Below are 13,924 nucleotides of genomic sequence, written 5' to 3' on the forward strand. Positions count from 1 at the left end.
CCTGCTTATAAGGTCCTTGTAATGATGAAAGGAATTGACACAAAACAAGACAGAGCTCATTTTTTGAGAAATCATAACCGTTTATTGCCCGGTCCCACAGGCTGGCTCATTATGTACAGTAATGCTCACCAACAATGGAGTCAATAATAATAATAATAATATTAATTAATAGGTTTGCATCTTATAAATTCTTTGGCTCTAACAGCTCATAAATAACATGGTGTAAAAAAAAGGCTGGTGAAAGGAATAAGGAAATCAATGCAAGGTTACCGCCATTTCGCCACGTTCTGTGTTCGTCCATTGGCAACCCTCAACATTTGAAATGCTTTGCCCCATGTTGTTGCTGGCATTTCTGGCAAGCCAAGACACTGTCAGCCATCACTTATCTTTCATCGTAGTACCTTCACATAATTCTTTTCTTTTGCTTTGCACAATGTTCTATGTACAAGTGAGTGAGCAACGACGATGAGACTGCAGGCGATATTCACCAAAGGGCTAATAGAGGCAGCACATGCACTACTATGCACACTGGTTCACCACACGTGCAGGAGGTCAGACACTGTCCTTTTTACTGCAACTGAAGTAAGTGAAAGACTTACACTAGAAAGCACAAACAGAGCAAGTACTGGATCCAAAGAAAATGCAATATAGCAACACGTCTACACTTATGACCTATCGCACAACACGAGTGCTAGCGTGATGTGACGGCTGCCACAATGTAAAACTACATGGTACTTATGAACAGAGTTGTCAGGTTGGCCACCTTGTGCCAAAATGGGTAGCTTTGGGGCTTGTTAATTGTGAAAATTTTGGCTCCTCTACTGTTTAGCTATTTTTGAAATCAACATCCGTAATTGCAGCAATGCAATATTTTGCACTACAATAGCACGCATTAAATACATTACAAAGTTCAATCTTTCATGGTTAAAATAAAATATCTGGCCATCACTTGAACATGTAGAGCATTCCTCCATTGGACAAATTGGAGTGAGGGTTCTTTCGGCGACTTTATTTGCTCTTAAGCTGTGTTTGCAGTCTGAGACCTAGACTGACTGACTGGCTTTTTGCTGCTTTTGAAAATGTCACTGCGTTCAGAGTTTTGGGACCTGGCAACTCTGCCTATGAAAAAGCAGCCAATTCACCAAAGTCAAGCATATTTGGTGCGACAGCTTTTTCCCTTCAACCTCCTTCAAGTGATCTTGACAAAGTTTTGACTCAAGGCGCATGAGTTACAAGGGGGGATGACAAGGCGGCAGTCACTTCACGCACCCACCCACACCCATTGAATCAGCAAGAACAGCACTGACAACAATAAATGAGAGAGGACACAGGACCACTTTCATTTTCTGTTGACAATAAGGGCACAGTCAACATTCAACAAGTCACCAAAACAAGACAGAACAAGGCAACACCTGCACATGACAAAGAGCAGATTTATAGCGTTTCAACTGTGTTGAGCTTAGATGCATCGCCACCAGCCAACCAGTCAAAAGCCCGATGCTACGCACATCCACACAAATGTGAAAAATCTAAAATATGCAGGTTGCAAAGGGCCGTTTTGGTGTAATAAGTCACAGCTTTGCAACGCACATTCTGCTCTACATGGTAAATGTTGACGAAAGACTTCTACAATCTTACCATCTTACAAAAATTACAAGTGCACGGTGCAAGCAGAATTTAAGAGGGGGAAGGAAGGCGTGGGACATGGTAACTGCTGGTTAACTCCTGACGGCAGTGTTGTTGACTAAGATTGCGAACCACAGTGAAACAGCGCCTCGGTCATGCTGTGTAAGGTTTGTTCAGTATTTTTGCGTGCCAGTTATGTACAGTGTTCCTTTCTTGTAAGAGTCAAGGCTGTTCTGTATCCAAACACACAAGAACCCGTGAAGTGTGTCGTGCGTCACATAGTATAAATGTCTAGTAGGTCTTAAAAACTTCATGAAGTGAGCTTATGAAAAGCACTGTAGTGCTTCTCATCAAGCTTGTGTAACCTGTGCTTCCCACAAGACTTTTGTTAACAGTGCAACTTCTACTACTATCGCAGCATTTGTGACATCCAGACAACACAGAAGTTATGCCCGCTTCTCATGCACATTCGAGAACAGGCACAGATACGCGTTGTGAGCTATGGCCAGCCTTCGTGTGCTTACTAAGGATCAGCTAGATGAAAGAACATGTGCTCATGAAAAAGTTTAAGATGCTTGCTTTTCATGACATGGCCGCACATGACAGTTTGGTGTGATGTTGAAATGTCTAGTTGCCAAGTGAGATAACCCAACTTTCTGGTTTGAACAGAAGTTACTTGAGAGAAACCGATTAATGCTGTCAAAGAGCAGCCTAGCTGGTTAGAGAAAGCACTGATTACTAGATTAAAAGCACTTTAATAGGGCTTGTGGAGGCTGAAAAACAAAAAGGAATGATTCAGAGGACAGGAAACTAGGCAATTCAAACTCCAGGTGAAAGCAGTTGACACTTCAATGCCCAAGACCACCTACTTTTCAATATATGCACAAACTTTTTTTCTGCTATAGCAGAAGTCTATATAGTAAAGGAGTGTGCAAGTATTTGAAATTCCCAACAGAATTGTATACTTCCAATTCAGATCCTAGTGAGTCAGTTTAGGACTTGATCAATTATTTTTTTTGAGCATGCAATTAAGTTAAATACGTAGCTTGCTACGATCAATGGAGCCTGGCTGGCTCATGCAGCAGCCTGTCAGCTGCTTTTAAGTGTCCTGTTGTAAGCCAAAGAAGAACTGTGGCAAGCTCATGTTTTATAATTTGCAAGCAACTCTGCCAAATGAATTTCAGATTGTCTATGTTTCTTTCCTTTTCTTACTTCCAAATGGTTAGGAAAATTTAGTAATTTGATACTTGAAGCTTGATTTTTTTTACAATATCTATACCGAAACGTTACCATTAAAAAATACACCGGCTGCAAAACAATTTCAAATTTTGATGAGGATGACATTACATAACATCCATATTTGCGAAGAAAAAATTTTGATGCAACATTAGCCTTTTTTTCTCAGTACAGTGCTAATTGTATGCTACTATGCCTTGCAATATTGGCTCCCCACCTCACATCTCAAAGATAGCAACAATGGTGGCCAATGTTCAGCTGCTTCAATTTCTGTGTTTTATGAGCACATATCCTTTCCATGATTGAGGGGAGCGTAAAAAGGTGCCTCAAGCAATGGCCAAAGTTCATTAACCTGCCATGCAAACTAGAGAATCATAATCTGACTCACAATTAACCGCGTGCAGAGATGCCGGTCATATTTTTCGTGGCAAAAAAACAGTAAAGATATGTTTTGTGAAAAATTAATGTTTTTGTTCTGTCATAAACATTTACAAAACAATTCTTTCTTCGAAAACTGTTGGGCGGGTAGTAATAAGCTGATGTGTTTCATGACAAGTGACATAAGCTGATGCTTTGCAGTCAATAAACTTTTTTTTAGTTTGGTAATGATGCTACAAACATGTATTAAAGGGAATGCCTGCTAGTGCCTAGGCTTATAATTCAAGCACTCTAGCTTGACAGACAAGCTGTCAGCATGCCATTAACAACTCTAGTTCAATGTCAAGCATATAGGTGGCTTCGGCAAAGATATGGCAATGAAAGCATGATCTGTTAAGTGCAGCTTGATGGAAAGGCTATTCTAGGCAATGGAGATGACTGCACATGTATGACAAAGACGTACTCACATATATGCTCTTGCGTATCAAATGGAACTGCTCAGTAATGTGTAACACGACGCACACAACGATACACACACACTGACCATTATTCACAGTTGCCAAGAAACTGAAACGGCCAGTGGCTTGTGCGGAGAAGGTTAGTATTGTGAAAATTTCCCCTCGCACAGTTCAGAACATGCTAAAGAGAGTATGCTGCACTTACATATAGGAGCGACTTCAGCTGAAGAAAAAAAGAGAATGAAGGAAAAAAAGCACAGAGCTCATGTCAAGAAACAATGGTTGAAACTTTACAGCTCACTGGAAAGACAAGAAGTGGGAGAATGTGGCGACTGCCTGTTTGAGCAATGCACAAGGTTCGGTGCGTGTCTTGCATCCACCAGCAGTAACCGTACTCAAACCAATGATAAGACAAAATAAACACAAAGGAGACCAGTAATGAGCAGTAATCATTTTCAGCTTGGCTCCATAGGAGCTGCTTTTATACAGTGCGAAGCAAAGCTTTTATACTTTGCACCATCCACCGCTGATCTACAGTTGGGCTTAATTGCACATTGCGCTACAGTGCATGGAGGGAGGTCCAACCGGAGGTGAGAACCAACGACACATCAAAATACCTGGCATGAAAATTAAGGGAAAGACTTGCATGAAGTCCTATACCGATTTCTTCATTCAATAGTGAATGCAGAAATCATCTCGTTAGTCAAGCACAACTTTGATGTAGATTGAAGCTGTTACACGCAATACAAAATGCCAAATTACATTGGAGTAAAAGAATATTTATACCCTGGTATATTGAAGAACAAACAAGAAATTTTCCTTTGGAATGGCAGCATTACAACTTTGCCGCTCTACAAACTAAATGCATGCCTAACTGCACAGCACAGCAGTATTTCACTGATAACTTATTAACAGAATTTGCTCATTTGACCAAATAATTTCCCCTGAACTGGGTGAATGTCATGTGCTTTGTAAAGCTGCCTACAATCCCTAAACATCCCTATATCTAGGACCTAAAGTAAGCTAAGCCTTCCCATATTGATAAATTTTGATTGAAAAAGATAAATTTGCCCCAAGGTAAACTTTCTCTTAAACCATCTTTCGAATGTCCACAAGATTCTTACGTAGGAGCACATGTCCTAGCCATGGGTCTTAAATCATCACGTACAGTGCCAAAATAAAATGTTTCGAAAGTTTAAAGACAGTTACAATGGCAATGTCAAAAACAGCATTGCCAAAAATAATACTTCCAGCTAGCCAGCATCTTATGTGTGAAGCAGCTCCTGTTAGGACAGTTGGACCCACCAAGGATGCAACACAATAGAGCCATATGTCTAATGTGTCCAGGGTGCCGTGACTGCTGCCAGATTTGCCAAGTCATGGGAAACAAAAATTGGGCAAATAAGGAGGGGATGGTCTAACAATCTTGAGTAAGAGGCGACTTCATGTAGTGCTTAAATTATTTGAAGAAAAAGTAAAGCAGAACTGGAACATAATGCAAACCTGTAAGTTACACTTGCTGCAGCAAAGCATGGGGACTCGTGGAGGTGAAAGAAGCTGTGAAAACATCTAATACACGTGGACAAGTATCTGCGCTCAATATAACTCATACTAGGTGATACATGTTCTTGGCATTCGTCATTTTGTGCTTTGTTCATTTTATGGCTATTTAAGAACAGATGTGTTTGTATCTGCACAACAAAGTCACCGTGCCAGCCACAAAGCTGTCTTTTTTGTGCACCATAATAACAAGAACATAAAAAAATTCATATAAAATCCACTACAATATTAAGCCCAATAGGACAGAAAACCAGCGCAGAATGTCAAAATGAGAACCAGCAAACAGAACAAGACAGACCAGCTCTGAGATGGCAGAAATAATGGCAACAGACGTTCTTGTGAAAAAACTGTGCCTAGAAAACGTGACTGATTATGCGCTGCAGTAATGTGTTTGCGACTATAATGTGCACCGAAAAATCATGAATATGATCAATGAAACACTCGTACAACTCAGTGGTAGATACACATTTGTCATGTCACTACACATGTGTTTGACACTGCGCATTTATCAACACTGCTGAAGATACATCGTAGCAGTTAACTGCGCATTTCGTTAAGTGACCTAATGTGAGCACAACATTATTGTTCACACTTGAGTGTCGCAGAGAAGAATCATTGCAGGCAATGTAAAGGTTGCTAGGACCGGCAGCATGTCCATTAAAGCAGCTGAATTTCTGTTAAGTCACTAGGTGGGTTAGAGTATCATAGCTCCAGTGCACATGAAAAATATTGTGGCAAGCAAGTGGCAAGCTGCTATTTATCTTCAGTAATTGAAAGCGCAAGGAGAATTAGGAGAAAGTCAACCTATAGACTTGATGCATCACAAAGCTTCATGGTACTCAAAGGTGCTCGCATGGTAGCATGTGGAATGACTCTCAATGCAAATGGTCAACAGCAGGAGGATTTGTTCTTTTTACTAGGTGCAGCATCAACTTCACCTACACTCGCCCAAACACCTAATATGTTTTAGGGTTGCAGCCTATTTTGTTATTTAAGGACAGCATACAATTTAGAACAACAGCAGACACACTCTGCAACGTAAAAAACAATTTCAATTGTTGAAGTGCTGCGGGGTTTGATGGTGCCAGAATAACAAGGCCCATGTCAAATCAGGAAAGGCAATGAGTGCAAGAGAATCGAGAAAATGGGCAGAACGGACAAGCTTGAAAGAGGAATCAGTATTACCACAAGCAGAACAGTTATGCACATACATGTACACGCACGCAGTTGCAGTGTCTTGGTGGCAAAATTCTGTGCTACCCTCACATACCAGGGCTCTGGCGCCTGCACCAAAGCAGCGTGGCAAGAGGGAAGCGCTGTCAGAATTTGCTTGAAATGGCAATCCTTCTTGCTGCTCAAGCCCTGCGTTTGGCCTCATGTGCTAATGTTTCTGTGGCAAAGTGACAATTAGGCTTACAGCGTGTTCTGTTTCTCGCTTCCTGTCTGCGTCTATCTGTGCACATAAAAACATGTTAAGACATTCACATATTAAGCCTAGTTTGCCAAGTTATTCATAGATATTCAGGTCAGGCTTAGTCTGAGGAGCTCCACACTACACTAGGCCAAGCACTTAGAATCACTTTGAAGTTTTAAACTTTTCTGCTAAAGCAATCTGAAATCAGCTGAGAGATGTGCAAGTACATGGTAAAGGCACTCTCAAAATAAGTGACAAGGTGTTGGCAAAAACTAGGAACACACAGGAATTACAGAACACAAAGGAAAGGCAGCGTTGCCCACCAATCTCTCCTTGCTGTCTGGATTGTGTTTAGAATGTCTATGTTTTGAACCACTTATCCAAGTTTGTCCACTTTTAGTAAAAAAAAAAAAAAACGCTGCTGGAGCATGTCAGAGCTTTTGCCCTGAAATGCTTCCATCCATATGATGGATGGTTCATTGATAGCAGTTTCATTTTTTAAAATAATTTTAATAATCTTTCTATGTAATCAGGCTGGGTACATGCAGACATTACAGAATCATGCCCAAAACCAAATGGCTCTCAAAATATGCCAAGCTTCGATGTTACAAAGATGCACCTGCATGTCAAGCTTATGCGACTCGTGCACTTTAGCCTAAACTGCCCAGGAGTCTGTCTTGTTCAGATAATTTCATGCAGAATGCAAAAGTCTATAACATTAAAACATCGAATCAAAACAACCATTAAATAATTCCATGTTGTATTCCTATTAAACCTGTATCAACTTTATATCTAGCATATTTATTAAGCTTCTGTCAGGTGAGCCTCAATAATGAGCAGAGAAACTCACAGTTTCAACTTTACTATATTCTTCTTTGCGCCTGAAGACCTGATTTGTGAAGCACCTAAGTTGTTATATAATTTGAGACTACACCTTTCCCATGAACAAGTATTATCAAGTGGTTCAGCGTGTGAAGTTGAATGCACCAACTATTGGAAGGAGAGCATGTGCTGCAGAAATCAAGGTAGTGCAGATAAGCGTTAAACTAGCTCGATTGATAGACAAATTCTCAGCAGCCTAATGAAAGAGGGAATTGCTAAAGGGCACTGGCTCTAGACAAACTCAGACTAGTACTGACGAGAGTGGTGACTGCCCAAAAAAGACCTGCATCAGGCACCTTAGAAAATGTCTATGATGTTTGTATGCTTGTCATATAACAAAAGCACGACCTCTGAACATGGCTGCAATGCCTCTATTTTCAAAACACAAGAACTGTTACGGAATAGAAAAGTGAAAGGTTGCCCAAACAGTGCCCTGTTCCGCAAGAATCATGGCCATCCATAAAGGTTATAAAGCGAGGTATGTCGTTAACCATGTACAGTTGAAACTCAATTTAGCGAACTGATAACCACGCTCGAATTCCTTTAAATAGGGTAGTTCGTAAGATCGAGAAAGGAATTTTAGGGTCCTTCGAACTCTAATATTGTAACATAGCGACATGCAAAGGCTCCACCGCATTGTATTTGCCGCTAATCCAGCTACCTGTCGCATAAACCATGAAATAACAAAAGCAACCACCGCTGCCATTACCGAGGCGGTGTTGAGTCGACTGTTCCGTGCATAGGCTCGGTGTGCTGCCTCGTAAAAATAAAGCTAGGGATGTGGCCACGGTGCTTAGACGTTTTAACATGATAGCTTTAGAGCACACGCTTGAAGAACCCATCTGTGTCAAAATGAGATAGAACGCACCGTATTTTTTACTAATTTATTTCAGAAAAACTTAGTTAAATCGAGTTTGGCCAGGTTTGTTTTGTTAATTTAGGTTGATGATAACATTTAACCCTATGAGTACTTGCCCAGGAATGTAAATTTCTTCGTTAGATCGGAAACTTCGTAAAATCGGGTTTCGTTAGATTGAGTTTTAACTGTACCATAACAAAATCTACTGAGTTTATTTTTCTTTCTCATAAACTTTAAAAGATTGCCCTCCCTTCAAATAATTACATAAAGAAGAATGCCTGTGCGAGCACTAAGAGTCCTAGCATTATGTAGTACTGCGTGGTGAAATTTTCTCTTAACATGTGCATAGAATCAAAATGTAACAGTACTAGAAAAACGCTTCGATGAACGGTGAAAAAGAAAAGTACAACATCCACCAATCATTCTACCAGATACTAACACAACACATCAATAGGGGTGTGCGAATAGCAATTTTTGAGAGTGAATGGAATACAAATTGAATAGTTTTTGAATAATGAACAGCCGTTATCGCAAACAATTTAAAATGATTTTCAAATCCTAGTATTCTTAAAGCTAGCAAGTTTTTGTCATTACATAGTATGTTATGAAGCATTGTTTATTAAAAGCACAAATGGAGCATTAGGAGCGAACCAGTAGTTTATTCACATGTACAGGACTGTTCAGAGAGAGTGAATGATCGCTATGTATATAGCCTATGTTGTATGGCTACCTAAGTGACATAGCCGGGGCACCCCCAGCTGAGACACCGCCAGCCAGTCAGCACTTCAGCAGCAGATGAAATGGACAGGTCCACGAGGTGGACACTTACAGTTGACATTTTGAAATATTGGAAAAGTAGTAAAAAAACATTTCCAATTTTGAAAAGTGACTATTTGATTCATTACTTGAATGTTTAAAATATTGGCACCCCCCCCTACTAAGATGGCATCACAAGTGCAGCATAAACTTTTCAACTTAACTTAATGAGCGTTAGCAGCAGTGGGTTAGGCTGAAATTTTTTTTTTGAGAGGGGGGGGGGGCATGCACTTGTCTGGGGATGGGCAAGGTGAGGAGGGGGGAGACGCTGGATAAGCCACATACTAACATAGAAATTTCTGGGCAGGGGCTCGTTTCCAGTGTGCCTTGGCTGTGCCTACTGGTTAGCAGTGCCCCCTACTTTATAATGACATAAGTGGCTCAGACCAGCGACATTTTGTCAACACAAGGATGGAAGCCTTTCTGCGAAATGTTTCTATTTTGGGGTCCGCAAACAACTGAAAGAATGATTCGAAGTGCCGAGCCTGTAGTGCCGTGTCAGGAAAGCTCCTTCAATGTGAACTAGAATACTTGTGTGTGGCATCCTCCTGAAGAGGTAAAGAAGTGTTGATGCTGAGTGGTGGCACTAGCACTGCAACCTAGTGCCTTGCTAAATACAATCCACTCTCACCATGCAACCAAACAAGTGCTCCATCCCTAGCTCAAAGAAGCTGACTTGTACCCTCCTGCCACAATGTCAATAGGTGGGCTAAGGGTAGGCTAAAGGGTGGGCTGTTGGAAACATTGCTGTTTATACCACTGTATTGTAGCAGACTAGCACAGAAAAGAAGGCAAGGACAACAACATGACAGAATGTGTCTGCTTTTTTGCGCTGGCCTGCTACAATGAATTACCAACTCGTCGAAATATACACTGCCTTGGGTCTACACCTCGCCCACACGGTATGGGCAACCTCCTCTCCGGAATCCAAGTGTTCACTGCAAGCCAGTGCTGCGCGGTGACATCCCCTCCAGTTCTCCGAGGACACAAACGGGCGCATGACACAGCACACAACCACACCGCGATGTCCCGCAGCCCGAGCTTCTCAGGCCTGGTGCCGGCCCCCGCACAATCCACACCCGACGGCCGCCCGGTGGCAGGCCCTGAGGGGCAGGTAGCACCAGAGGCAGGGCACCAACAACGACAGCAGCGTCAGCCCCGCCCAGCGGCGGCGGCAGTCCCTCGGAGAACCCGAGCACGAGCAGGGCCGCTGGCTGAAGTCGCCCTCGGCGTCGGCCATGCAGTGATACAGCATGCAATGGGCGCACGAGATGCACGAGGCAGTGTTGATGCACGTGAGCACGCTGTCCGGCGCATACTCGCACGCTCCGCGCACGTTGCTGTCCTCCGAGAACTCCTCGAGGCAGTGCCGACACTGACGGCGCTTCTGGCCTCCGCGCGCCTTGCTGGGAAGTGGCGGGGCTGCGGAACCTTTCTTGCCTGGCGGCGGCACGGCGGGCGTCTGGCCGGTGACCGGAGCGCCACCGGTGCCCGGAGGAACCGCCGCGCCGCTGCCGGCGTCCCGGACGACGCCGCTCTTGAGCGTCTCGACCAGCGGGTAGGAGTAGTCGTGCTTGGCGAACTGCACGTACGAGTAGGGCTCCGGCGGCTGCTGCTGCACGGGGTTGCCGGCGTCGTCCAGCAGCAGGCCGCCCTTCTGGTGATTGTTGGAAGGCGGCGGCCCGCCGTCGTTGCGGCGCACGTAGTTGATGCGGTGCAGGTGGTGGTTCGCCGAGTACGGCGACAAGCCGCTGCCGGCCGAAGAGGAGCCCGATGAAGAGCGCGAGTCGACGGGCAGCTCGAGCGTCATGAAGACCTCGTCGTCGCCGATGTCTGAGTCGGGAAACGTGCCGCACAGGTCGCCCACGCCTGCGCAAAAAATGCGAGGGCGTGTGTCATCTAAGTGATAGGCACTTTGTAATTAAGTCTCACGCGATCATCAGCACAACTCCTGCGTACCAACGAGGAACGTTGTATACTGGTGCGCACAACTCGGAGAAGCAGATGCGCGTCTGTAAACACGGAGCTATTAGCACGGAAAGACGGTGGGAATTCGCTCGCAACCACGAAAACCGACTTGATTACGCATCGCGTAGAAAACCATTCTTTTTTTGCTCTTCAGCGTAGATTTTTCTAACGAGAACTGCCCGAGTACAAACATGTTGCTCCTCGGCCATTGATCTTGGGCAAACGACGGAAAGCATCGGGAAAGCGGGAGCGTCTGCCGTCTGCATTTGCTTGCAACAGTTCAAAAAGCGCGTGTTCTACGCCCGATGAAATAGGGCATAAGAATCATGGACTCATTACACTTTTCTGAAACTGGAGAAATATGGCCAACGACAGATCCGTTGGACAGTATACAAGAACAAAACGTTCCATTTTTTAATAAAGATATTTATGTTATGGAAGGAAACTCGCGAGTGGGGTAAATGAGCAGGTTAGGCCAGCATGGCGTAAAGCAAGAAATGCAGAAACAAACGGCGAGCGATAGCGGGTTGCACGTGACTGCATGGTGGGAGGAGGGAGCCACGGAGCTTGAGCGTGGCACCTCCTCGGAGAACTACAGGAGCGCCACCTACGATCGATGTTAGCAAGGGCTCAACACGAGCGCGGCCGCAGCCCCTCGGTGGCGCCACTGCCACGGAGGGCGTGCTTCTTTCGAGCCGTAACCCCCCGTATCCCTGCGTCCGTCGGCGTTTAGCCTGCCTTCGTTTGTACATCGCCGATTTCCATCATTTCCAGACAAACCTGTTTCTCTCCTCTAAACCTACCTTACAAAACCTTCTCATATTGTGACGCTGCGAATCTATGCGCTAGCGACGCATCGGTAACGAAGATCTACGTCGATTCAAAGTCGCACAAGACGCCTTTATGGCGAAGTGTTTGAGGCCTCCGAAATAATTCGTTCTACAGGTAACTTCGTTGTAGATGTCGCGCACCGCACCGCTCACAGCAGAACCGGGACATGATTATTCCTTCGTTCTACGCACCATTTGGTTATAGAGGCGCTCGACTGCATGTGGTTCTCCGCGCATCGCTGAACATACAACTCTGCTACCGCTTCTCTCCGATCTTAGCCAGACAGAGAGAGAAACGGTGGACGCTGTGGGTCAAAAAGAGTAATGGCACCCAAGATGGCCTGGTCGCTTTAGGCGCTGTTAAATATTTTGCGTAGTCGAACACAGAATGTTGTGCAGCTCGCCTGAGCTGCTGCGATTTTCCTTGCACAATGCGCGTCGACATTATGATAGCCGGTCGAGCCAGCCGGACATTAAGTTGACGAACGTCGCAGAGTGCGTCTACGGTGAAGAGAGGCTCTGTTTCGAGTGAGCTCTGATCATATTCAACTCCTACTAGTGCAAGCTCGACTCCTTGAAGTTAAACGATGACCAGGGTTTGAAAGAGTGCCACGAATGACCCTCAGGAGGACGCAGACATCACGCGTTCTTGCGAGTTTGGTGGCTCTATCGCAGAAAATCCTGTCGACTGCGCCAAATTCCCCCATTCAAAAGTGACTAGGCCATCATGGCGGCTGTCTGTAGAAAAAAAAAAATCCACTTCTCTATTTTTAGGAGACACTTTCTTGCTTCTTCGGCTAGATTATAATACTAGTTTCACTATATGTGCCTTCGCTGTCATTCAAGACAAGGAGGCGAAAACGAATGTGTGAACGAACCCAGAAACAAGAAAGACGAGCATTACCGCATTACGCCATACACAGTACCGTAAACAACGCGGCGCCAGCCGCTTGCTCCGCGCAGGCGCGACCGACCACGTGGGCAGTACGTCAAGTACGCCCGCTCAACGCACCTCTTCTCTAGTCACACTTTTTCCGGAGTAGGAGCGAGTGGGTGTGGGTGATCCGAAGGCGACAACAAAAGCCGAACCGGCGTAGAACGATCCGCCGCCGTTCTTGCGTGCGCTCGTTATACTTTGAACCGTAACGCTCTCTTCACGCACGCTCACGCGCACATAGTATAAATACTACGCACCCACGCAGCTCTTTCCGCCGTTCGTTTCCCAATTTCCGGTAGCTGCGTCCCCGCGTTTGTTTGTTAACTTCTTACGCACGCTGCGGACGCAGTGAAAGAGTCAACTAGCAAAGAATTAACAGAGATAGAGGGAAGAGATGCAAACGTTCTTGCACCACATTTCTTGCCACGCTTGCTCGCCGTCTCGGGACACTGAGAAGCGGCGAAAGCGTACAAACGACGACGACAGCGAATGCGTGTGAGGAAAGCTCAATGACAGGCAAAAAAAAAATAAAATGATAAAGGAAGGAGCTCCAAACAAGCCCCACCCACCCGAACACAGAAATCGGGCAGAGGAGACGTAGATAGACGCTCTCTTCCCCCATCTACCTTCTCGCGCCCGCTCGTCGCGTTCTTCGCTGGCCGGCTTCATTCACGAACCGAGGCCCACCGACTTATTTTTACCCCCGAGCGCCCCGGCGGTCGCCCCGCGCGCCCACCACCACTACCACACCACCACAACCAGCGCGCACGCAGGCAGGCCGGCCGGCACGGAAGGAAAGCCTGAGGGGGGTCGTTGCCGGCGGAGGCGGCCGCTTTACAGCGAGGCAGCTCGCATTTTCCTTTCTGTATTTCTTCCCGCGCGCGCCAAGTAAAAACAACGACTGGCCCGGTAATTGACGGAGCGAGCGCGGCGAAAAAAAAAATAATAATAACTGGTTGG

General features: G+C 45.1%; 1 protein-coding gene across 2 annotated transcripts in view; it reads right to left on the minus strand.

Moving 5' to 3' along the window:
- Window positions 1-56: 56 nt before the first annotated feature.
- The window catches only part of Spred (Sprouty-related protein with EVH-1 domain), a 147,512-nt gene continuing 133,644 nt past the window's right edge, over window positions 57-13,924 (minus strand). For both annotated transcript variants that reach the window (XM_075698885.1, XM_075698886.1), the window contains exon 3: window positions 57-11,098. In XM_075698885.1, coding sequence (XP_075555000.1) covers window positions 10,275-11,098 — 824 coding nt within the window. In that variant the 3' untranslated portion in view covers window positions 57-10,274. The remainder of the gene's footprint in view (window positions 11,099-13,924) is intronic.

This window comes from Dermacentor variabilis, chromosome 7 (assembly GCF_050947875.1).
Source record: "Dermacentor variabilis isolate Ectoservices chromosome 7, ASM5094787v1, whole genome shotgun sequence".
Classification (NCBI taxonomy): Eukaryota; Metazoa; Arthropoda; class Arachnida; order Ixodida; family Ixodidae; genus Dermacentor; species Dermacentor variabilis.